General features: G+C 42.5%; 1 protein-coding gene across 1 annotated transcript in view; it reads right to left on the bottom strand.

The window, feature by feature from the left end:
- Positions 1 to 26,632, bottom strand: part of ITGA1 (integrin subunit alpha 1) — a 1,037,437-nt gene that overhangs the window by 652,189 nt on the left and 358,616 nt on the right. The window contains exon 6 of the mRNA XM_078675060.1: positions 4,993 to 5,120. Coding sequence (XP_078531186.1) covers positions 4,993 to 5,120 — 128 coding nt within the window. The remainder of the gene's footprint in view (positions 1 to 4,992; positions 5,121 to 26,632) is intronic.

The following is a 26,632-nucleotide window of genomic DNA, read 5'->3' as shown; positions in this document are numbered from 1 at the left end:
CTGGTGAGACCTATTCTGAAAAACTCCTCCATTCCTTGGACGGATTTGTCCTACCTCAGACCAATATCTCTGCTTCCATTTTTTTGAAAACTCACAGAAAAACATGTGAACAAACATCTTTCGAACTTTATCGAACAGTCAGGTAGCCTGGATTACTCCCAATCCGGCTTTAGGCCGAATTACAGTACGGAGTCAGCGCTACTGTCAGTCACGGACGATCTTCACATGTACCAGGACAGGGGTTACTCCGTAGTTCTGGTACTGATAGACTTATCGGCTGCGTTCGATACTGTATCTCATAACATCCTGCTTAGACGGCTTGCAGAGATCGGCCTTGAGAGCATGGCATTGGCCTGGTTGAGGAGCTTTCTATCTGAATGCACCCAATGTATCACCATGGGTGTGTTCCGCTCGGTGGAGGTAGAGGTTACTAAGGGGGTGCCACAGGGCTCTTGTTTGAGCCCTACTCTTTTTAACATCTACGTGGCCCCCCTGGCGAGGATGATGAGAGCTTTTGGTTTCATCCCGGTGTCGTACGCGGATGATACACAGCTCCTTTTTCCGTTTAAATCTCTCACCACCGAGGTTAAAACATCCTTCTCCGACGGCATCAAGGCAGTGGCCCAGTGGATGTCATCAAACTTCCTACAATGCAATGTAGGTAAGACCGAAGTCCTGCTCCTTGGGGGGGGGCAAAATCCTATGGACCCCTGATTGGTGGCTGCAGGATCTAGGCCCAGTTCCTGTCCCCAAACAGGCTGTGAAGAACCTAGGGGTATGTTTGGATCAGGAGCTATCCCTAAAGCAGCATGGAAATAACATTGTGGGCTCTTGCTTTCATGTTATAGGTCTTCTCCGAAAAGTGTTCCCCTACTCCCTGATTTTACCAGAAAAACCCTGGTGCAGGCCCTTGTACTTAGTCGTCTTGACTATTGCAACGGGTTGCTGGCATCGGCCAACGATGGAGTATTAGCCAAACTCCAAGTAGTACAAAACACAGCTGCTAGGCTTGTCCTGAATGCCCCCCCTAGATCTCCGTCAAAACCCCTTTTGGACAAACTACATTGGCTATCAATTCGCCAAAGGGTAAAATGTAAGATCTGTTGTGTAATTCACAAGAGCTTAAAAGGACTAGGACCCTCATATATGACAGAAAAATGTATATCTTACACTCCTGCCCGCTCCCTTAGGTCTAGCAACTAGCTTCTCCTTCGAGTGCCCATAGTAAAAAGGGCAAGAAAGGGTGGCAAAGCTCTGTCAGTGGTTGGCCCTATATTATGGAACAGGCTCCCCCTGATGCTCAGGCAATGTCCAGAACATCTGATCTTCAGGAAAAAGCTGAAAACTTTCTTGTTTCAGAACTAGCTCTTCTTTACAATGACTGTTCTTTCAAACTATGCTTCTGGTGTTTTTGGGCGCAGAGATACTCCTTCGGGAGTCGATTCAAGCGCGGTGTAAACCCACAAATAAAATAAATGTTATCATAATGAGTTTCCTTGAATTTCCTTTCTTCGGAGATTGCAGCAACGCGCGACGGGTAAGCTGGTATTTGTATAAAAATCGATATTTTATACATTTCTATTTTTTACATTGATATTTTTTAGTCGATATTTTTGTACTTACTTGTTTGAGTATAGGAGTCAATATTTTTGTTGTCTATATTTTTTACTCAATCATTTTACATCAATATTTATTACATCGATGGCGTGTCAGTGAACTCCACAGTAATTGTGTAATCTCTGTCATCGTCCCATTTTGTTTGCTTGTTACGTTCCAACATTACTATGTTATGTGCCATTCAATGCCTGTATTTGTATGTATGCTTATCTTTTGCAATTCCAGTGAATATCTACATGTGGTATGTCTATAACATGTTGGAAAAGAATGAGTAGCATTCTATGACTCAAAAGTGCAGATTATTATGTTTCTTTTTTGTGGAGTTAATTGAAACCATTATAAAAGTTGTTTCAGTCAAAAGTGAATACACCTTACATACATAAGTTAATTATTAGCTTTCTATGTTTGGGATAGCATTCAGTTGGCCTTTTTATCAACATTTAACCCATTTGCAGTTTAATTGCATGTAGTCTCTATTCAGGCTTCCTATCAGGGCTCACCTGGAAGTTCTCTCATAGAGGTCTATGACATGGGGACACAAAAGCTTCCTCTGTTGGTCTTTCAGTATGGGACAGGTACGAAGAATGTGCAAGAAGGCTATTTTCCATTTTAGTAAAAAGTCCTTTGTGGTAAAATAACTCAGTCTGTGTGCCATCAATCTTAGTTTGAGGTAGGAAGTACCTTCGATCAGTTACAAAAACGTAAGATCCTTTCACCGATCAGGCATGGGCTTTTATGCAAATTAATCTTTGTCTTGTTGCAGTGAAGTATTTTAACAGATGTGTTCACTAGCGTCCTGAATCTGGCATGTGTGTGGGAGGGGGAGCACCCAGTTTTCTGACAGTTGAAGTGTTGTAAAAGCTGTAATTATACATCGTTTTCACTGGTTTCCAGGTTTGGTAGACAGAACTTCCATTCAAATGAGGCTATTGAATGAGCTATTTGAGGCATCACACAGTTTTCTGGAAAGTTTGATGAATGATCCTTTTCTTACAAGTTCTTGTCTTTGAGGTCCGAATTCTAATCGGATGTGAGCCTGCATTGTGCTTGTTGTAAGTGAAACAGTGATCTGGATAGGATGGCTTCTAACGTCTAGCAATTCAGTTGTTTAGGTTCGTATACAAGGAATTTAATTCTGGATTTTAATGATTGGAGATGAAGTTTGATATTATTTGTGCTATCTAGGGTGACGCCAAGACATTTATATGCTTTCCTCGTGTGGTGCGTGTTTCTCTTTTTGAAGCTCCTGACATTTATTTTCATTTCGGGAGAGGGTCATCACCATAGGTTTTTTGGGGTTTAATTCAAGTCCCTTTGCAGGGGGATACCTGATATTACACAACACCGTCATTAACCTCTGAAGACCTACTGGCACGTGTCTCATTAGGAGAATGTCATCTGGTATCAAAGGCTGGATAGCATTTGATGTGCCAGGAGAGGTGGGCCACCCTTTGGCGAGCAGGACGGACACTTTGTCTGTCAGTCAAAAGGACACAGGCTGCCACTATTTGCTCTCCCAGGGGGCCGAATATCTAAACCAGGCTGTAGAGTGCATCTTACATGTAGATATGTGTCTGCTAGGTAGATTTCTGAACGTGGAGAAACCCCTCGGCCCTGAAATAATTCTTAGGAAGCACATGTGGCCCATGTGGAATAACAGCCGCCATCTTCTCCGTAAGAATTCTTTACTTGTTTTGTATAAGGTATTTATACATTTATGCACTCTTTTATGGAAATAATACAATAAAAATATATTTCAAGCTAAATTAATTAATGTGACAAGAGAGTCATTCTAAAGCAGTGGAAGTGAGGTGATAAGATTCAACAAATACATAAATAAGTAAAATTAGAATCATGCCCCGATAAATGAATCAGCAGGTGCTAGTCTGAAATTAAATAACCTGTACTGTATGGGCAATGCTAGAAAAGTGGATTTAGGCCCATTCTGAACGACACACGACTGCTATTGATGCAAAGAATATACAAAGAGTTATTAGACTAAAAGTTGTATGCAATTAGATTGCCCAAGGAAAGATACAGCAAGCAAACTAACCCATTGCAATGAAAAGGAACATTACTGCTGGAACATTACTAACACCATGGGCCCGCCATCCAGACGAAAAACTGGACCACCCGCCATAAGGGCTGCGGTCCCGTGGGGACCATCAGGATGCGCCCGCCACACTGGAAGTCGCATCCCGCATTTTAAACATTTAGCACTTCAATGCACAACGTGACAGGCACCGTGTGGTACCTGCCACGTTGTGCAGTGAAGTGCAGGGGGCTACAATAGGTACCCCCCCATGTGCACCCCCCGGAGTCCCTGGGGGCCCGCAACTGGCCCCCACATGACATTCCTGCATGCTTTCTGTGGCGGTGAAAAGCATGTTCCCGCCCACATCCTAATATGGATGGCAGTGTCTAACAGATACCGTCACCATATGAAATCTTTTTCAGCCCGGTCAACTCGTTGACCAGTTGAAAAAGTGGCGGATGGTCCCCCCCACAATAGTAATATGGCGGGGGGAAATGGGTGGCGGGCGGGGAAGGATGTCGGGTGGATCTCCACCGCAATCATGGCGGTGGCGATCCGCCCGACATCCTAATGGGGCCCTATGTGTGCCATCTCCAATCAATAGCTTGAGAAAAAAAGACATTCAATATAAGAAAGGGAAAACTACAAATAAGCAAATTTGCTGATTGACATATGGAATGTATAAATGTACCACGTGTGTCCACACTATCAAGTGTTCAAACTCTATATATTGAGAGAAGCCTACTTCTCTGCATCTAACTTACAATTTTCTGACCATATCCACCTTCATTTCCCCAGCATCCCTAACTACTATGTACATCACACCACTTACATAGTTGATAGAGATGACTAAGCGCCGTTGCACACATTAATTTCCGGTACTCATCTGAGAACTTGGACTTCATTTGTTGTGTAGTAGGTCAGGCTAGCAAGAGAGTTAAGGGATGAGGCAGAGTAACTGCTGCTTAAGGGGGAAGCTGACAATTTGTGAGAACCCATGATTTACTCCACATGTGTTTTCTACTGCAATTGTTGATCACATGTGCAGGGTGCATGAGCTGGCACTCTTGTCCATTACTGTTACCAACTAGAACCAAAAGAACAGTACAGCTCTATACTGAAAAAGGTAATAGCCTAGTTTAGAATACAAGCAAGAGTGTTGATAGTTGAAGATTGAGCCATACATTATTCATTCAATGTACTAGAAAAAGGTGGGTGTTGAGGTTAAGGATTTTAGGATGTTAATTCATTTCTAATATGTGTATCATTCTTGTTCAGTGGAATATTTTACTATTGAATTACCAATATTAAATAGTTCCTACATCACAAACAGTACTTACTTGTGTGTCTCTGGGTCCTATCACCATATTCTTCAGCAGGCTCTTCAAGAATTCTGTGACACTTATCCATGGGAAAATACTGTTTGAACCATCAAGGACTATAACAATATCCAATTGGGAAGTGCATTCTGGAAAAAAGAGAAACAATTTGTAAATGATAACAGTGTTATGCTTTCTGAAACAATATACCTATGCTACTTTACACAACAGTATATTTTTACAGTGATAATTACATTGTGAAAAATTGGTCTATTAGTTTGGGCTGGATAGTAGCCCAACACACATAATAATGTCACTAGTTTTTCTAGGTCCAGCTAAAGTTTCAGGAATTTAAAACTCAGAGAAACTTCTGGTAGCTATGACACAAAGAAGACAATCCTAACTTAAGAAAAATGTGAAAAGAATGTAGAAGTACCAAAACAGTCAAAAAGTTGAAAACAAAACAAAATAAAAATCACACTCCAATTTATAAAAATAGAGAATATGTAATGAAGGAAATGCCAACAAAATGCCAAAAATGTAATTAGGAGAACCAGCTATATGTATTTTGTTTTATTAAAATGGAGTTTCTGAAATGCCAGTCAAAGATCCTCAGCGGGGCAAGTTAGCAGGTTGTGGCCGAGATTGGTTCCACGTAGCTAGATAGCTGTCAAACAAAATACAGGTGAAGCAGTTGACTTTTGCCGAGAAAGCTCTGAGCAGGTAAAATTTAAAATTCGAGCTCAAGGAAAGTCCTACTCCAGCCAGACACTTTTGGCGCCTTCACCCAGTGAAGACTTTTACCTTTAAACGTAGTCACTTGTTTGAAGATTGAATTCCTCCAATGGGTTAAGGCTGCAAACTGCAGCACAACAGGGCTCCATGAGGCCAGATCCCTTTGAAGTCCGCTGAAATGGATTTGCTGCTGCAAAAAAGTTTTGAGCAGGAGTGACCTGAATACTTAACGCAGTGGCAATGCACCTTTCTCGGATTGATTCACTGGTTTGTCCCAGTTTTCTGTCAGTTCTCCATGCAGAAATCCCTGAAAATTTTCTAAATACTAGTGTTTAGGGTTAGGTAGGAGAGTACACTCTGACATTTATCTAAGGGTCGCAGGACTTAGGGACATTACTTCGAGTTCTTGTCTAACTCCAGGTGAACACCAGTAGGGTCCAGGGAAGGTCCAGTTGTAATTGTGCAGCTGGCGCTCTCAGAAAAGTTGGCTTCTTGTAGTTTTTGTGTACCTGAAGCTTAACAAGATGAATTCACTCATCAGTCCAGGGTACAAGTGGGAGCAGGTACAGCCCTTACAGTTCTCTTCACATGTTACAACAGCAGGTGCATTCCCTCTTCTGTCATTCAAAAGTCCAGAAGTGTTCTAAAGAGTAAACTGGGGGTGTCAAATTATGACCAGTGCCAGACTTTGGGTGCAAAAATTCCTGGCCACTCCCTAACCAATAGGGTAAAGGTTCCCCACTTTTGCAGCACTTCCTGTGTGTTTTACTGTAAACTGTCCCACAGTACCCCTCTCTACCTAAAACCAACATGGCATAATTTTTCTTTCCCTGTGCAAAGTTCCATTTGCCGACCCAGATATGTGCTATGACAAGGGGCAAAACCACCCTGGTGGTCACTCCAAACCAAATCTAAGATAGCTACCCCTACCACTGGGTTTGAAGTACAAGTTGACTATGAAGACAAAAGGGAGGGAGGCTCGGTATGCGCTACATCGGCCAATGACCAGTTAGCCATCTTTGAAGTTAATTACGTTCCTGGGCAAAGCTTAGATGGCCCTCCTGTACTGGTTAGGCAAATCCCTCCTTGTTAGTCTCAGCTCTGTGAGCTACTTCACAGCAAATCAATGAGCCTCCCAGCTCCTGGGTGAGAGTGAACACTGGCAGAATGGCACATTTGGCTCAGCCAGAAAAAAAGCAACTTACTAAAAGTGTAATTTAAAAAAAAAGTAATGTAAAATCCATCTTGACTATTAAGTTGGATTTTAAATTACTATTAAAACTAACCCCTGTATAATATTTTAGCTATTTCTTATGGCAGAGACAGCCTGGCCACACTGAAAAATATCTTAGGAGGTTTTCACTGCCAAGACATGTAAAATAGACATTCTACTTTCTACATACCATGCACTCTGCCCTATGGGAATTTTGGGCCTACATCAGGTGTGGCTTATATGTATCAGAAATGAAGGCATAGAACTGGTAATGAGTTTATTTTGTGGGTCAAATGGCAGCTTAAAAACTGCATAGCCAGTATGCTTTACATTACCACGTCAGCGGTGGCACAATATGTGCTGCAATCTACTAGTGACATTTATCCTACAGACCCTGGGTACACTTTTGTACCATAAACTAGGGTATAGGTAGGTTAAATATGTCATTCCGTGTTGACAATGTTTACATGTTTTAGGGGTCCAGAATACATGTACTGTTGCCTGGCTAATAGTGTCCCAATGTCAATTTTACAATAACATACAAAAAGACGCATTTTCTTACAGATATGCTTACCATAATAATGAGACTGGCTGAACCAATAGGGTTATCATACATTGAATGAAACTCAGGGCCGGACTGGCTACCGGGCAGTTGTGTGTCCTGCCGAGCAGGGGGATGATTTCGTTGATGGGGACCTGTGTGTGCAAAACGAAATTCGTTTTGCTTTTTTTATTTCAAAGCGCACGCACGTCCCCATCAAAGAAATAAGCCCAAACCACAGAGAAATCATCCCCCTGCTCGGCAGGACACACAACTGCCCGGTAGCCAGTCCGGCCCTGATGAAACTTCACAGCCTTCTGAGCTCACATTTCTCCGTTATAAAGGTGGAAAATGCAGAGCACCCTTTTATTTTGCATTCTGCATACCTCAACATCAAGTTTTGCTGTTTAGGGGATGGAACACCTCCTGCACAAATTCCCAAAGTAAGGTAGGTGCCAGTCAGCATGTCTGGAGCTGTGCATCTTGGATCTATACCAGGATGAATGGGATAGATTTTCATTGAGGAGGGTTCGGTCATTAGCATCATCTGCCAGACTTTAAATACTTATGAGACCATATGCACTTTTACTGAGGTCAGGTAAGGGCAAGTGAGAATGCAGGCAGGCCACAGGGAAACAGCAAGAGAGCATATGCCTGCACAGCATCCTGTGTAGCCACTACTATAATATGGTACATTGAGTTAATGGAAATGATGAGTAGACGGCGTTAGGGCAACCTCTCAGTGCATTTATGATGGTATACCTACAAAGGTTGTATATGGTTATTAAATTATGAGTGAACTATCATTTGTGGGACTGGAGTAATGTAATGCAAAGCTATGTGTCTTTCCAAATCTCTTGAAATTGACACACAATGATACATAAAATAATGACACACAAACAGGCTTTGGATCAGCCCCCTTGAGCTATTGCTCTAATGGAGTGTGGTTTATCCAACACAACAAGATACATAGAGCAATTCAATGGGACATCCCCTGCCTCTGCTGCCAGTATCACTTATATTTGTGGTCAACTCGTAGGACAAAGCAAACACAAGGAGATGATGGACGGTGCCCTGAAACTTTTCAGACACTCACCCCCAGTCACAGATCTGGGTTGAATCCATCATCATTTTTAGCTCACTTTACCACCTCAGTTCGGACCCATCTATATGCAAACTCATAGGACAGTCATTGGATATTTGGAGTATCATGCGTTGTGAGTGACAGCATTTCCCATTAACACTTCAATGCACATTGGAAGTGATCTCCAACCCACTGCTTATTGGGCCTCACATTTTGTACACAGCACACCCAGCTGCCCTGTCATTCCTGCTGTGCATTTTGTCCACTGAGCACCTGGCAGGGCCTCTCATTCTTACTGGGATTTGTATGTACATAGAGCATCCGGCAAGCCCCTGTGATTCCTGCTGTGTGTCATTCATTTCTGAGCAGAGGGCCAGGGAAGTTCAAGTAATTTCTGATACCACTTCAGCAACTTCTTTGATACTTTTCAGTGCCCACTCCAGCTGAGATTGTAAGTGCATCACTGTCGTGCAGGTAAAGAGCAGCTGTGTGTCATCGGCGTACGCCTTTTTTATGAATGGTAAGATCTTGGCCTGTGTCCAGGACGCAGGGACGCTAGCTGTGAAGAGGGACAGATTGACAATGCTTTTTACCTCTGCATTAATCGTCCTGGCCGGACAGGAATCAGAGGGAGAGCCAGACTTTAGACACTTGAGGATTTTAAGTGAATCAGCCAAGTTCACAGGAATAAAGGCATTCAGGCTGTGTATAGTGTCCACCGGAAGAGTCAATGGCATTGCCTCAATCTCATTAGCACCTGGTAAGAAAGCCGCCTAAATCGTGCGTATTTTGTCCCAAAAAAAGTAGAAAGAATCTAGCACCAGGCAACTGAAGATGGAGATGCACACGCCTGGGCTAGAGGCGACGTAAAGCTCTGTACTATCAAAAAAATGTCCTCAGCATTGTTTTTAGCAGAGTCGATACATGCAGTGAAAAATTCCCTCTTGGCCTGAGCTATGGCCTCATAATAGATTTTTTGTTTGGCTCTGAGATTCAGCTTGGCAGCCGAGCAGTAGTCGCTACACATGCTCGCTCCAGAATCTGCATTCATGTTTCAATTCTCTGAGTGCTAGGTTGTTCCAGGGTTTAGAGGGAGAACCCCTGGCGGCCCTAATTGAGCTCAGGGGGGCAAGAGAATGGACAGTCTTTGAAACCCAGAAAGTGCAGACAAGAAATGGTTACAACAAAATGTCATATCCTTTTAGCTTAAATATATATTTTTTCATACTCAACATCTTTTTATAGGCACCTTCCGAAAACAATTGTGACAAAAGTGCATTCTACGAAGTGTGTGAAAAAAAGAGACGAATAATGTGCAAATTAAAAATAACGCTGTATACAATCCCTGGTTTTCCACATTAATTCAAAGTAAGGCCTGTTCACTGTTCACATGGGAACCCTATAGGAGATAAACGTCACAGACCAAAGGATTTTATTGACGTTTAAACCTGTAAATTACAAAACGGGTCGCATCAGGACCAGTCTTCTACCTAGTATGTGCACTCACTTCAGTGACTGAAGTGTAACATTATCAGCAATGGAAATCTCTAACATCCAGGTCTCAATCCTAATCACGTTGTCAGGAAGCTATCCAAATCTTCCTCTTTGAAATGGGATGCAGCAGTAAAGGCAGAAAGCATGTCAAAATTGATTTAAAATATTTCAATGGGACTTTATCTAAAATTATTTTTAGTTTCCAAGCCAGCTACAGGAAGACAGTCATCTGAAAATATGCTCTGCGGTGTTGAAGTGAAAGAATTAGAGCCAATATGGGTTTACCCCAGATATGAAGTTGTACAAAAGGTGTTAATGTTATCTGACACTATCAGCAAATTTGAGCTAGTGTGTGAAGGTGCATGCATTACTGTTTGCAGAATTCAAATGACATTTCAAGCAGTGTCAATGGTACTGGATAGTTTTCTGACTGGCAGGGCAGGGGTATCGGTGTAGCGGAAGCTTGTGTTTAAGGGTTGGAGGAGGTTGTGTGAAAAGGTAGGTCAATGGTGCATTATGATGCGATGCTGTGAAATATGTTGATGCATCAAGGTAAAGAGCCAACTAATAAACCAAAGTGGTTTTAGCCATGTATGGTTTGTTTTTTCTCAACGTTTAGACACTTGCCTGCCAAAACTTTCCTCAATTAAAAGGCCTAAATGAGTCTGATTTTCAATATTTATAAACTTTGCAAATTAGCTAATTTTAACATTAGTGCCTTTTATAGGCCTCATTTTTTCATCCTCCAAAGGACCTGCTTAGTGCTTACCCAAGACAAAAGTTGTCTACGGGCTCAATCTTTTATTTTCTTTGAATAAAAAGCTAATGTTGTGGAGGTAAGACACATAATAGCCGGAGTCCATTCTTTTCCCTTCTAGTGCTGAACTGTCTCTAGACCTGACGGTGCTGTAGCATCAGCCGCATTCCAGTTCCAGCGCCCTAGACGAGCACCCTGAGATATGTTTACGATACAGGATCAGGCCTTTACATTCTGTGCAGAGATATAAACAATCGTTGTAAACACTTCAATTGTTTTCTTAAATGCTTTAGGTAAGGAATGGATGGACTAAGTGCACTTTCGGTAATTTCTAATTTATGCATTCTGGTAAAATTTGTAATTATTAGTGGATGATTTACCTAAATGCACAAAGGAAAAAGAGAAAGAAGCAAACCGGCCTGGGCAAAGCACTTGATACACAATTACTTTTACAGTAACAATGTCAGCCCTGCCTTTGCAGTCTTTGTCGAATGCTGATTAAATTAATACTACTGTTTAAGTTACTAATTCTTAAACTCCTGGCAAAGCAAGCCTGAGCAAGCTGTTTTTGTCTGACACAGAGCTCTTACAACTATATGGAGAGTGACACAACTCTGCCATTAGATATTGTAAAAATGATGCATTACAATATTGTTCATTAGTTGCAACTGTCATTCATGAAATAGGGAATCCATTATTGCATATGACACTTTCACTGGTGCAGTGGCGGCCAGTAATTTGAGCAGGGAAAGGGGAAGGTGGGGGGCACACACACACACACATACTCAAACCCATGAATTCCCACATTGCCAAAAACAGCAGTAAGTCAGTTCAGAGCTGAAGTTACTTCAGCATCACACATGGCAAACCACTAGTACTGCACCCACATTCCACCAAAATCAAAGGAGTTAGGGGCTCCAAATGAAATCCTTAGGAAATAATGTTTTATTAAATGACTTAAATTAAATAAATTAAATTGAATTAAATATTACAAATATAAATAAATATAATTTAGTATTCAAACATATAAAATAGTATATATTTTAATACGTTTTTTGCATTTTAAAATAAAGGTAACAACTAATTTGATTAAATCTAATTAAATTACTTTTATTAAACTGTATACTTCACTTTAATTAATTATTAATGCATAAAAAATATATTTTTCTAATCTAGGTGCTAATTTATGTAATCATTTAAAGTAAAAAAAATGTTTAATGTAATTTAATCTATTTACATTGATTAAAGACTTATTTCAAAATTAAGTAGTGCTGTAGCATTTTTTTCTTTAGTTCTACAATTAAAATAAACATAGAACATTAATTTACAATAATATTTAACATAAAAATATTTTAACAACCTTTTTCTAAGTTGAATAAACTTTTTTACTTTTATGTGTGACCTTGATCGAGAAAGGTATCCTTCACAAAACAAACATCAAGCAAGAAGCGAGCCGTCTGTAATGTTGATAGACTGAAGAAGAGATTTTTATTTCTTATTTTACAGAATCATTTTCATACTACACAATTTCATGTATTGGTATAATTGATGTTGCTTCTGTCAGAGACTCATAATATGACAAAACAGAGTTTGCAATAGTTGAAATTGTTTGCTTGTTGAGATAAAAAGTTGTCGTGAAGCTGGAGATACAGCAGGTTGCTCAGTTCCTGGAATGGGGCTCATTCATCATGGCTGTACTCTTCGTGGGACTTTTTTTTTAAAGCGTTTTATATAGCGTAAACTTGACCCAAAGGTATTGGGTATAAGAGCGCTTTACATCGCACCAGTTACGTTACATGAGGACAATTTATGTAATCATTTAAAGTAAAAAAATGTTTTAATGTAATTTAATCTATTTACATTGATTAAAGACTTAGTTCAAAATTAAGTAGTGCTGTAGCATTTTTTTCTTTAGTTCTACAATTAAAATACACATAGAAAATTAATTTACAATAATATTTAACATAAAAATATTTTCACAACCATTTTCCAAGTTGAATAAACTTTTTTACTTTTATGTGTGACCTTGATCGAGAAAGGTATCTGTCACAAAACAAACATCAAGCAAGGAGCCGTCTGTAATGTTGATAGACTGAAGAAGAGATTTTTATTTCTTATCTTTCGAAGTCTCTAACAGAATCATTTTCATACTGCACAATTTCATGTATTGGTATAATTGATGTTGCTTCTGTCTGAGACTCATAATATGACAGAGATTTCAATAGTTGAAATTGTTTGTTTGTTGAGATAAAAAGTTGGCGTGAAACTGGAGATACAGCAGGTTGCTCGAGTCCTGGAATGGAGCTCATGATTTTAGCGTGGCTGTACTCTTCGTGGGACCTTTTTTTTTAAAGCGTTTTATATATCGCAAACTTGACCCAAAGGTATTGGGTATCAGAGCGCTTTACATAGCACCAGTTACGTTACATGAGGACACATTCATTATTTTTTAGGCACCGGGAGATTAAGGGCCTCATTTATGAGGTTTTGCTTTCCTGCTGCGCTTCCCTACGGCAAAAGAAAAGGGCAGGAATGCGCCATATCAATATTATACGGCGAATTCCTGTCCTTTTCCCATGCGCCACGCACAATGGCTGGCGAGCGCCAACGCAGGCACCTTTGCACAATGGTGCAAGGGTGCCTGCCTTGCGGGGATAAAGTGGCGTAGCTCAGTGGGGTGGGGGGGGGGCGGTCCGCCCCAGGCAGCGGCCGCACGGCACTAGTGGCCCGTGGCTGCGGCCTTTACAATTTATTTGCGGACACTCAAGTGTCATTACAGTATCTTCACTGTCCACAAATAAGTTATAACGGCCGCCGCAACGGGCCGCCGGTGTCGCGCGGCCCCCCATGTGAAGTGCAAGCAGCACATCTACTAAGTTATATATGCTGCCTGCATTGCACGTACGGCGCGTGACATACCGCGTTTGTGGGTTCCGTGACCGTCCCAGGGCCGTCAATCTATTAGCGCGCGAAAGCGCTACCAATGACGGCCCTGGGCACAATGTTTGGACAGCCCTCGCTCCAAAATTGCAGTGCCAAGCAAGGGAAGGGCAAGGCTGTAGACCCGGTAGGGTATTGCGACTTCTCGCAAACTAATAGGATAAGTGGCACGTCTGCCATGTGTAGACTGCAGCGTGGGACAGGTTCCAGCAGCCCGCGCGTGGTAAAATTTCACAGAAGAAGCTGCCAAGGAACAGATGCAGGCACACGGGGCACGGCGTCACATCACAGGGGCTGCGCCAATGTTGCCCCCGCCTGACCGTGTGTCACTAGCGGAAGCAATCATGAGTCAGGAGACATCTAGTAAATCTGCAGCTGGGTCATCGAGGGTGCCTGACATTTTCCTAAAGTAAGGCTTTGATATGTTTATAGTCTATTGACCCTAGTGCCACTTATTGACTTTCTAGCAACTTCCAGCAGTAATAGCAGTAAGGGCTCATTACCTCAGAAACACACCCTCTCTGCGGTATTTAGGGACATAATTTTGGAAACAACGAGAAAGAACGAGAGACAGCAACAGCCCGCCCGCAGCTCCCGCCAACCACCATCTCCCCAGCCCACCGGGCAGCGACGCCTCCTACATCAAGTACCAACTGTACCAAGTAAGTGAGCGGCGGCAATTTTTACTAAAGCACTCGGGCATGATGGTAACCATATTTTGATTTCTTGGAGAGCCATGCACACTCTCACTCAGCCTTGTTAATAGCGGGTAGCATCGCATGCTGGACGACACCGGGGTTGGTGTGCTCAGCTAATCGCTTTTAATTATAATACTGCTCAGTACTGTCACGTAAGTGACAGGCCGCCTGCGTGAGCGGCTGTATTTGTCCTAAAGCAGTGCACTTGAGTCATGCTAAATTTTACCGTAATTGCTTAGAGAGCTAGCCCTAGCAACATGTAGGGGCAGATTTATGTTAACTGGCGCATCACCAGGGATGCGCCAGTTAATGTGCGCCACAGTGCACCACAGCTCCGCCACCCATGGTGCGCCGCATTTATAATGCGGCGCACCATGGGGCAAAAATGGAACAGATGCGTGACGCATCTGTGCCGTAAAGGTGACGCATTGCTGGAGTTGCGTCGCAAGCGCGACGCAGCTCCAGCAAGGCTCGGGGTGCCCCATCTTAACAATGCTGCGTCAAGACCTACGCCTGCTTCAAGCAGGCGCAGGCTTTTGACGCAGCATTGGCCAGAAAGTGACTGAGTGAAATCTTATAGATTTCACTCAGCCACTTTTGCGAGGCGCACCTGCCCCGGAACGCCCACCCTGCGCCGGAACGCCCACAAGCGGCGCAGGGCTTTACAACGTGACGCATCTGCCTAGATGCGTCACATTGTAAATCGTTCGTAGGGATGCGCCACGTTTATGCCGCCTTGCGCGACGCAACAGCGGCGTAAACGTGGCGCAAGTGCCTCATAAATCTGCCCCGTAGTTTGAACACTTCCACTGTTAAGGAGGATGAGTGAAAGTGCATGTGGGCGTACCCCGGGACCGGTGTGCTCACTGCTAATTGATTTTAATTATTAATATTAGTGCTCAGTACTGTGTCTTCACTTAATTTGAAGTAATGCAGCCTCCTGCCTTACTATCTGCTGCGCAGAAAAGGCTGACTGGCAGCTGTGAAGTCCGTGTTGGGGCCTCTCTCTCACATCCTGTTTGACTCCTCGGCCCGGGTGTCCCATGTGGGATAGAGAGGCCTCAGCGATGTTCCTGTGCATAATTGCCAAGCAGGAACCCGGGGCCCAGCAGTCCATGGGGCAAAAATGGAACAGATGCGTGACGCATCTGTGCCGTAAAGGTGACGCATTGCTGGAGTTGCGTCGCAAGCGCGACGCAGCTCCAGCAAGGCTCGGGGTGCCCCATCTTAACAATGCTGCGTCAAGACCTACGCCTGCTTCAAGCAGGCGCAGGCTTTTGACGCAGCATTGGCCAGAAAGTGACTGAGTGAAATCTTATAGATTTCACTCAGCCACTTTTGCGAGGCGCACCTGCCCCGGAACGCCCACCCTGCGCCGGAACGCCCACAAGCGGCGCAGGGCTTTACAACGTGACGCATCTGCCTAGATGCGTCACATTGTAAATCGTTCGTAGGGATGCGCCACGTTTATGCCGCCTTGCGCGACGCAACAGCGGCGTAAACGTGGCGCAAGTGCCTCATAAATCTGCCCCGTAGTTTGAACACTTCCACTGTTAAGGAGGATGAGTGAAAGTGCATGTGGGCGTACCCCGGGACCGGTGTGCTCACTGCTAATTGATTTTAATTATTAATATTAGTGCTCAGTACTGTGTCTTCACTTAATTTGAAGTAATGCAGCCTCCTGCCTTACTATCTGCTGCGCAGAAAAGGCTGACTGGCAGCTGTGAAGTCCGTGTTGGGGCCTCTCTCTCACATCCTGTTTGACTCCTCGGCCCGGGTGTCCCATGTGGGATAGAGAGGCCTCAGCGATGTTCCTGTGCATAATTGCCAAGCAGGAACCCGGGGCCCAGCAGTCCATGTTACTCACCTGGTTAAACAGTACAATCAGGTTACAAGGTCACTAGGTTAGTGAATTGTCTTTCCGTCTCTGGTGCTTTGTAGCATTTGTTTGCAAGACAGTGTCATTCATAATCTTTCAAATGTAACTCATAATTACACCGAAATTATAAAAATGTCACACATTGCAAACTGAAATATTAGCAGCTATGAGAGTACGGTTAATCGGTATTCACAGAGAGCGGTGTGTCTACTCTGTGTTCGACAGGTCGGTGTAACATTCTGAGTGAAACGAGCCCTTAGCCTGACAAACTTCGCCACCACAGAGCAGCCCCCTCAACCTTGATAGCGGGGGTTCGACCTAGAAAAGTCATGTAGACTAAGACCTTTTCTAAAGTTCCACCAGGCACGTCTGTGTGTAGATTGTTTTATCTGAATGCACAGATTTAATCCCTTAGGTTCATTTTAAAAAAATATTTATGCTGTTTGTTGCCTCAAAGTAGAATGACTTTTTTCTGTGTTAGGCATATTAGGTATGTATACGTGAATGTTATATACACACTTATTATTACCCAAAGCCACAGCCTCCCACATCCCCCTGTCAGTCAGCACATTATGTATAGGGGTATAGTTGCCAAATAAAGTGGCTGCTAGGGCGGTTGGTGTCCTCAATCAACAGGACCACTCATATTCCAAATCTAGCACTCCTCAGACTCCAGAATTGTGACCCTTCTGTTGCTCTGTAGTCTGTGCATGGCATTTCTCCATAACCCTTTTGCTGAAAGTTGCTGGCTTGTGGCAGTGGTTGTGGGCATACAGCATGTCTGTACCCTGACTCCCCAGTGTAGAAGTCCAGCTATACTTCCAATGGGCCCGTTCTTGCATCTTCTTCCCAAGTGCACACCTTGCATTTCTGTTTAAAGCCTGCAGCACAGCAAGTGTTGAAAGACCCCGTAAATCCAACACCCCACCTTCAGATCCAGATACACGCAGGTAAGTGCAAAAGTAGTCTGCCTCGAGTGACAGTCACGACGCACGCCGATGAGAGTACCTGTCTGTGAACATGTGGCATTGCGGCTGTTTGTAAAGAGCTCAAATAATAAACCAGGAGAGAAGAATCACTAAACTCCATGCTGCTCTCTCTGTCCCACATGGGACCTGGGTCCAGACTATAACAGGGTGTGAGAGGTCCTAACACAAATCTCAATTGCCTCAGGCCTACACCATAAAATCATTAGAGTCAGCTGACTCATGGGCTCCGGCCACCGCAGTGAGCATGTGCGTGATAGCATGATTGCTATGCAAGCTTCGGTAGAGCCTGTGAGACACCCATAGCGGTCCAAGTCAGGCAGGCTGACAAATATGTTTAAAAGTATTTTTTAAAAATCACACCAGAATAATGAAGCAAGTGGCCCCGGGGTGCTGTACGCAGCCCTCTACAACTGCAAGTTCAAATAGTTAACACTAACTTGCACTAGTTAATAGACCAATGTAAAACTAGCATTCCAATGATACATGTGAGAAATATTTGTGCGCGAAATTTAAGAGTGAGGTGAGATTCAAAATTCCTCACACAATCACAGGACTGCTGATGCCATGGATGGCGATCTGAGGGATAGCCCCGGGCGCCACAAGCTCTACCTACGTCCCTGCGGGGATGATTATTTTTGTACAGGAAGGGAAACCTCTCTGTACAAAAATAATCACAAGAGGTTTTTCCTCTTCCTACGTGTGCTGCAGAATGCAGCACACATAGAAATAGGAAAAACGGGGAGAAATAAAGATATTTCTCCTCGTTGCGCCTTTTGGCACTGCCTCAGATTTACGATTTCTCGTAAATCTGGGGCAATGTCAAAAGGCCATGGATGTTGCTGGGAATGCCCCCAGCAACACCCATTGCACGCCCCTTTAACGCAGAACACTGCGTTAAAGAGGCTGATATTTATCAGGCAGCTTTAAGCCAAAAAAAGTGGCTTAGTGCTGCCTGATAAATATCACGCAGGCTTCTGTGCCACAGAACGTCACAAAAAGTGACGTTCCGATGGCGCAAGGGGCCTCATAAATGAGGCCCTAAGTGATTTGCCCTGAATCACGGGATGTTCAGTGTCATTGCCGAGACTCAAACCCAGATCCCTAGATTAGAGGACAATCGCCCTAGCCTTTAGGCCAACTCTTCTCCCTAATCTTCTTCACATTAGGGAGAGGATGCACTGATCTACTCAGGAGGCACCATGGCGTTGAAGGAAGTTTGGGGAAGAGAATCAACTACATAATGCTTTTTGATCAGAACAATTAACACTGTCAGATTTTCTTTGCACCATGCAATTGCAGCAAAATTACTGTTTCTGCGCTTTCTACTCTAAGAACTGGAACAGGTGATCTGCAGGATCGTCTGAGCACATCTAGTAGTTTTTTTTCCTGAACTAGTTCTGCCAATCTAGGGAGCCACCAATACGCAGTTTTGGAAACCTTATCAGTCAGAGTTCTTCATGCTTTAGTTCTAGTTTCTTGAACAATCTGCAAAAGAGGGAATCAGGATAAAGGATCAGGTTTTTTCGACTCTGTCACCTTTCCAGGTACTCCAAAGAGCAATTCCTATGGGGTGTGACCACCTAATAGTCTTCTAGGCACATTATTTAGTGCTCTCTGATTCCTCCACAGGTAATGCAGTCAGGTTAGTCCTGTATCCACTACCCTAGTGGTCAAAGCGCATACAAAAGTATTGTTGGCTCATTCTACAACACCAGTAAATTCTGGGCGGAATCGGTGAGTATGTAGCAGTTGTACTGCCAAGCAGACATAGCATTCATGAACATCATAGTGGTGAATACAGGACTATTATTTACATGAAAGGAATGAACTCTTCCAATTGTTCTAGACACTGCAAGTTTTGTATGGCTGCTAGAGCAGTGGTAGTCGTTTGTGGCCAAACTCAAAAAAATCCGGTGTAGGAGTCCATTGACACTCAAGATTGGCACGATAGGGTCAAGAAAAATTACCCCAATGGGTTAATCAGAGGTAGTACATAGTGGAGCGTGTGCTGGTCCTGTAACGGTTGAATCTTTTATCTGCTGACACTTATTGTATTTCTACACATATTTTTTGCCAGCTTTGGTAAATATGGCCAACAGTGTTGTTGCTGTAGCATTGATGCCAGCATGAACCAAGGCTAACTCTTCATGATCTGCACTGTTTGAATATAATCTTGCTCGTTCCTAAGGAATATGTCTTTCTCACACTCTGGGTATGAAAACATTATCTTTATTGAGGGTGAAAAACTGTTTATAGGGAAAACAATCAAGAGATTTTACCCATTTCAAAGTTGCTAATTGCTCCTGAAATGTCCTAACCAATCTTAGTTTGAGATCGATTTACAGCTGCCCCATTAAAGACGTGCACTGCGGTTTTTGCAGAAAAATTTGCTTAACATTTTTTAGAATGAATTCTTTAACTTCTTTAAACCGTAGTGTGATGTTTTTTGACGTAAGTAAAGTGGTCTTATAGGACAGCTACCTTTCCCCAAATTTGTTTACTTTTTATTGGCTTCCCGTTTGAAGCTCTGAAACCATTCAAGCACCAATGCTTGGAAACAGAATGCTCTATCTGACACAATAAGTGGAGGAGCAGGGTATGTATTTCTACAAAGTGTGCTTTTGAATGACCTAAAACGTATGTGTGTGCATGCAGCGCCTTCAAGTGCCATTTTCAAAAAATCACTGCACTGCAGAATAGACCGCAGACAATTTGTGTATAGTGTCAACTGCATGCTATACAGAGCTGTAACTGTAGAACACTCTCTTACACTCATAACTAGATACAACATTCAGAGTTTGTGGAATATTTTGTGTGCATTGCAAAATGTCTTATGTGTGAAGTGTAGGGTCACATTCAAATTTTACATTGGAAGCATTTAAACAAACTGCCCATTTCATTTAAAGCAGGTGTAGAGTATGCACATAAGCTTTTGTTGCTGCTTCTAGCGTAGGTATGGGAGAAACTAATCATTTGTTTCCCCGCGCCAAAGGGCAGTCTTTCAGTATAGTGTCTGTACTGCAGTGAGAGTTGTCTCAGTACAGTAGAGTAATTTGCATGGGATGTGAACACTTAATACTCTTCTAGGCACATTATTTAGCATTCCTCACCAAAGATGCATATAGATGTGATCTTTATGCTCTGGGGGTTGTCTGTCGTTCACTGTACACCACATACTGTAGCCTGAAGTGCTGGCAAATACCCTAATTATTAGGCTAGTTTTGTTGTCACAAGTCTGTAAATATTAAGGGGCTTAATTATGAGCGCCTGCGTCACTTTTGCGCCACCGGTGCATCATTTCTTGTGATGCTCCAGTGGCATAAAAATGCGCCATATTGCGCCATATTTACGAAGTGACGCATCTAAGTAGATGCGCCACTTCGTAAACCCCTGCGCTGCATTATACCTGCGACAGGTATAATGTATGCAGGCTGGGCTTCCCCCGCAAGAAACGGTTGTAGGAGTGGCGCAGCAAAATCTATGAGATTTTGCTGCGCCACTTCTAGGACGCCAATGCATCAAAACATTACGCTTGCCTTATGGCAGGTGTAAGGGTGACTCAGGCCCTTTCACATGGGGCTTGCCCCGTGTGAAAGGAACATTGCTGGAGTTGTTACAGGCTTCCGAAATAACTCCAGCAATGCACCACTTTTTGTGCTGACAGATACGTCAGTTATACTGACGCATCTGCTCTTCCTTGCGACATGATGCGTCATATTGTAAATATGACGCATCATTGGTGTCGCAAAGAGGGCACACTGAGAAGTGGTGCATCGCTGCTTTCACGCAGCTATGCGCCACTTCTCGGAAATGAGACCCTAAGTCTCTAACATGTCTGCTGCATTCCACATAAGATAACTGAATGTGCTTTCATCCAACGTTGTTCAGAAAATTTCAAAGTGCTTAACTCATGCAAGAGGTCCCTCACTCAGCATAATGTGGCAAGTATACTGTCTTGAAGTTAAGAAACGCCACCATGGTTTGCAACTTCCTTAATATGTACAGAGGTTGTTGTAAAGTAGAATACTTCTGTAGGAATTTAGGGCCATATGTATCAAGCAAATTCGCATTCGCAAAGGCCGAATTTCGGCCTTTGTGAATGCAAATTTGCTAAATGGTATGTATAAGGCAAAATCTGGTGCAAAACAAGGAATCGCAAATTTTGCGATTTCTTAAATGCAATGTATGAAGCTAAATAAATTAGCAAAATGTCCTTAAGGAATCGCAAATTACCACCAACTTCTAGTTGGTGGTAAGTTGCGAATTCCTTGAAAAATGCACATATTTGCATTTTTCAAAGTGCCATGTGATGCACATACATGCCCTTAGGGCACGTATGTGCGCCACATGTGCACCCATGCATATTTCAGGGGTGCAACAGGGTGTCCTTAGGACACCCCTGCACCCTTGAAATTATTCTTAATTTGCGATTAGCAAATTGCAAATCGCAAATTGAGAAAAACTTCCTATTCATTCCTATGGGCCTCCTGGCCCATAGAAATGAATGGGAAAGTATTCCTTAATTGCGATTCGCAATTTGCTAATCGCAATTAAGGAATTTTAAGAAATCGCAAAAAAAATTTGATTTTCAGCCTTATTCATCAACGGGCCGTTTTGCGAGCCCCTAATAGCGATTCATAGCCAAAAGGCCCATAGGAATGAATGGGGAGTATTCCTTATTTGCGATTAGCAATTAGCTAATCGCAAATAAGATAGCGATTTAAAGGGTGCCAGGGGTGCCCAAAGGACACCCTGTAGCACCCCTTAAATGCAAATTGAAACAGGTGTTGCGCACACACATGTCCAAAGGACATGTGTGTGTGCAACATGCAACTTTTTGCTATTTACCGAGAGGTCTGACCTCTCGGTAAATAGCGGCCCAAAATTGCATTTTCGCAATTTTGAAATGCTTCATGAATTTGCATTTAAGGAATCTCAAATAGAGATTCCTTAAATTCAATTCTTCGCAAATGTGCGAATTCTTAAATAGCGAACTTTGCATTTTTGGGATGATGAATCCCAAATGCAAAAATTGCACTCACAAAAGGCAAGATTCTGAGAATCTTGCCCTTTGCGAGTGCAATTTAGCTTGATGAATCAGGCGGTTTGTACATACATACCTATTTGCGATTCTCAAATAGCGATTTCTTAAAAATCGCTATTTGAGAATCGCAAATAAGGTTGATGATACATATGGCCCTAAGATGGCAAACCTTTACCTGACTGGACTGCTTGCAACCTAGACGAATCATATCACGATATACAATCTTAGATTTCCTAAAATAAATGTTATACCCAAAAGAGTCACTTCCTGTCCAACCTAGCCAGGTATTCAGTCAAGTTACTGTTAGTGATGTATATATTGTCAACATATGAAAGTGATGAGGCTCTCCTTATAAGAGCTCTATTATTCTTGCTGCAAAAAATCCATGACTATTCTTCTACACCAGTGTCAACTGTGTATACACTTAGTGAAAACTTCCGAATGAGAAAGAGGTTCGATACTGGAATGCAGACGCTATATTTTGACTAATGAAACCATTAGATAGGTCTCATGTTGTTTTATATTTCTTTCTCACTAGATTTGTAATGAATCCAGTTCTATGTGCATTCTGTACAGAATGCATGCTTGTATTTACAGTAAACATTTTAAAATGTAGGATGTTTCTATAGGAATTATCAGGTTTCAATATCGGAAAAAGAGACGAGTATATGGTAGAATTATAAGGCATTAATATACCTAGATATCATAGCTGATCTAGAATAGCTTTTATATTGCACTTAGCTTCTGGCTCCTCTGGATACGAGCTGTAACTAGGCCTCTCTCCTTAAGGGAATTACATGTGAAACAGAACATTTGCCTCATCCTGCTTGGTTTTTATACAATGTACAGTACTTGTTTCAAATCCCACTAACACACATATTTTCGGTGAGTTTTTCATGTAACAAGAAGGAAAATGCTTGCATTATCACCTCACGGCGCACACTTACAAAAACCCAAGGCTAGTCATCCTCTGAAAGAATTAAGCCACAAGCATCAAATAAATGGGGCTAGCTTATGGCTTTTCTTTCAGCAGTATATCACCCGAAATCTGTATTTCTACTATAATGAACTCTATCCTGAGGGTTTACATGTTCATTCAGTGTCTTGAGCCTGTATGTATTCCTTAGTTGGAATCAATCACTAGATGCAGAAGTAGCCCAAGGTTGCAGTGAATGTTTATTTACGAGACGGCCCACTTTCTGTTTCATAAATAAGTCTGGGGTCTGAATCTTTCTCTTGTTTCTTTATACTAACTTCCATTTCACATCCTGGTTCACTTTTTGCCTGATTTACTCTTTTCAGTGGTACTCAGTCAGTTCAATCCTTTCTGCCGTTTTACTTTACCCAGAGTCCAGTAAAGAATGGGAAATATAGCTAGCAGGATATTGATACCGATCTGGCATTCTTATTCTAAAATGATATCTCAAATTATATCGACCCTCACTGAATACCTGTGGGAGATCCAGTCCTTGCTTTTTTTACATTGTGCTTTTTCTTAGTCCCTGTTGCAGCATTTTCCTTACTGGAACCCTCATGTTCATTCTTTGCCTTGAGCTGTGGTTTTATAGCTCATGATCCAAGGGTATCACGGCCCACTGAGCTGTAAAATTATGAAATATTTTGGGAGGTTGCAAGGGAACAGCTACCACCCACTGGCATACTGCTAGAACTGTAGCTTCCCGGTGAATGTTACTCAGAACTATAGAGTAGATTGTTTCAAAATTGAATTGCCCATAAATTGTATCCCTAATTCTAGAGAAGGTGCAGCCACATGCTTATTGTGTGTCTGATTAGAACCTTCGTTATCATTGCTAATGAGGGTGTGCCATGAGTAGCAGTATAAATATTAACAAATATAGTACCCCAAGTGGTGTATTCTATGGGTGATACCATCCCAAGAGAGACAGACACACATTGATTGGTTTTGTAAAAATGGAATTTCAGCTCGCTTTTGGGTGCTTTACCCATGATAGCCTTAAAAGCCTGTGGACTAATTGCCTGCTCTGTGATTTGCACATGTTATGTAGGATCTGGAGCAAAGGCTCCTGTCGCAATCGATAATATTATTATTATTATTATTATTAAAGGCTTTTGTAGCGCGCTCTATTACTAAAAAAATAGTATCCTGGCGCGGTGAAGGCTGAACAGCAAAAGGAGAGGACAGAACGCAGGAGAAAATGAAAAGGGATTAAACTGTGGCGTTAAAAAGGTGAGTCTTTAGTCCTTTCTTAAAAGCACTGAGAGTAGATGCAGTTTTTATATGAAGGGGAAGAGCATTCCAGGCTTTTGCGGCTCTCACTGAAATTGATTGGCCACCCAGTCTGCAATAGTTAAATTTAGGGACGGACATTTGGCACAGGTTGGCCGATCGAAGGGGGCGGTTAGGGACATACAGACAGAACCTTTTCCTCAGGTAGGCTGGGCCTGTTTGATGGATAGCACGATAGGCAAGCACTAAAATTTTAAACAAAATCCTGTGGGCAACTGGGAGCCAGTGAAGAACACGGAGAAGCGGTCGAGCACTAAAACGCCTAGGTGTATTAAACAAGAGTCTAGCAGCGGCATTTTGTATGACCTGAAGACGATGGATCAGGTATGCCGGCAGTCCGCAGAACAATCCATTCGCGTAGTCCAGCCTAGAAAGTATCAAGGCGCGAATGACAGTCTCTTTAGCCTCTTTCGGTAGGAGAGGGAAAAACCTACGTAAAGTTTTCAGGGTAGAAAAGCAGACCCCAGTAAGTTTATTTAAATGGTCTTCAAATGTAAGGTTCTTTCCGAACCAGACTCCTAAGTTTTTCACAGGGCCACATATGGCTTTTGGGGGGGGTAGGTCAGCAGGCCAAAGACGACAATAGGACATAGTGTCAAACTTGCCTATAAAGACCCACTACCGAGTTTATTATCTGCCTTTCTTCTACAATCTGCTGATTTGCGGTGTCAGAACAAGGTGTATATCCAGACAATGTAGACAAGAAAGCCCCATCATTACTGAAGGTGCCCATTCTAAAGTTTTGAACTTCACAGGGTAACTGACCATCAAACCATGCTTGATGTTCTTGATATCCTAAAAGGACCTTTATGCTGGTAGTGCAGCATCTCGGTATTATTATTATTATTGTCACATTTCTAGAGCACCCTGTTACCACGAAATAATAGCTGTTGGCAGTATTATGTGTGATACAGTGCAGTGCCTATTATGCATAAGGCCTGGTTGTGTGACAGATGCCCTGAAATTTACACATATAGGAACAGGAGCAGGTTGCGTCAGTATATTATTCATTTTTATCCTGTGGAACCATGCCCTTCGAGAATAATAATAAAAGAGCAATGTAATTATCAGCTTCGATGAAACGTTGTTGACAATAACAATGTTTTTACAATTTTACAGTTTTAAGAATTATTTTAGAATAGAAAATGCCACATACTGATAATAGACTTGATTATCATGTTGCAATGAGAACTGATATTAAACAAACATGCACTCTATATTTGTCATTTATAATTAAACGATTAACATATGTAACTTAAAAAGGGGGTTCATAGAAGAGAAAAACATAATATAATTATAAAAGGCTCATGTGGATGGGCATATGTCATCTGCGTATAAATGACCTAACTAAAGGTTTTGTAGGACTGGGATAGTCAGTCACATGTCAGGTATACATCTGAAAGATCAATAGTGTTGTAGCAGAATCATTCAGTTGCCAGACCCAGCTGAAATGCCCGTAGGACTTCAGAAGAGTCTAAAAGATAGGACTCCTAGTGGCTTTAGGAGTGGGGAATAGTCAGCCTGATGCCGCATGCTCTGCTTATAAAAACAGTAGTGTAGGTGTTGGTGAGTCAATCATACATCAAATGTTCATGTAAATTAGTTATTGGGAGTGAGGAAATATCTAATATATGGCAGGTGCACCTCTGATAAGCCAGTAGGGCTGGTACAAAATCAGTCACATGTCTGGCATACTTGGGAGGTAATGTTGAGGCCATAGCAGTCGCGTCAGCAGCATTTCTGACAAAGCAGTAGGGTTGGAGCAGAGTACATTTTGCGGCAGGTGTCATGTACACAAGTGCCAAAGCGCTAAGACTTTTAAGAGATTATCTGATGTCCCTTAACCCCTTGAGTGCTTGTGACGAGCTCAGCTCGTCATGAGGCACAGTGGAGCTGCACTCATGACGAGCTGATCTCGTCACCGCCGTTGGAACGTTCGCACGCGGGGATAATTACTCCGCTGTGCTGAACGTTCCAAAAACGGGTGTGGCTGTGACGAGTTCATCTCGTCATGAGTG

Source organism: Lissotriton helveticus, chromosome 2_1 (assembly GCF_964261635.1).
Source record: "Lissotriton helveticus chromosome 2_1, aLisHel1.1, whole genome shotgun sequence".
Classification (NCBI taxonomy): Eukaryota; Metazoa; Chordata; class Amphibia; order Caudata; family Salamandridae; genus Lissotriton; species Lissotriton helveticus.
Note: the sequence above shows the minus strand (reverse complement) of the source record. Positions and strands in the feature narration are given on the sequence as shown.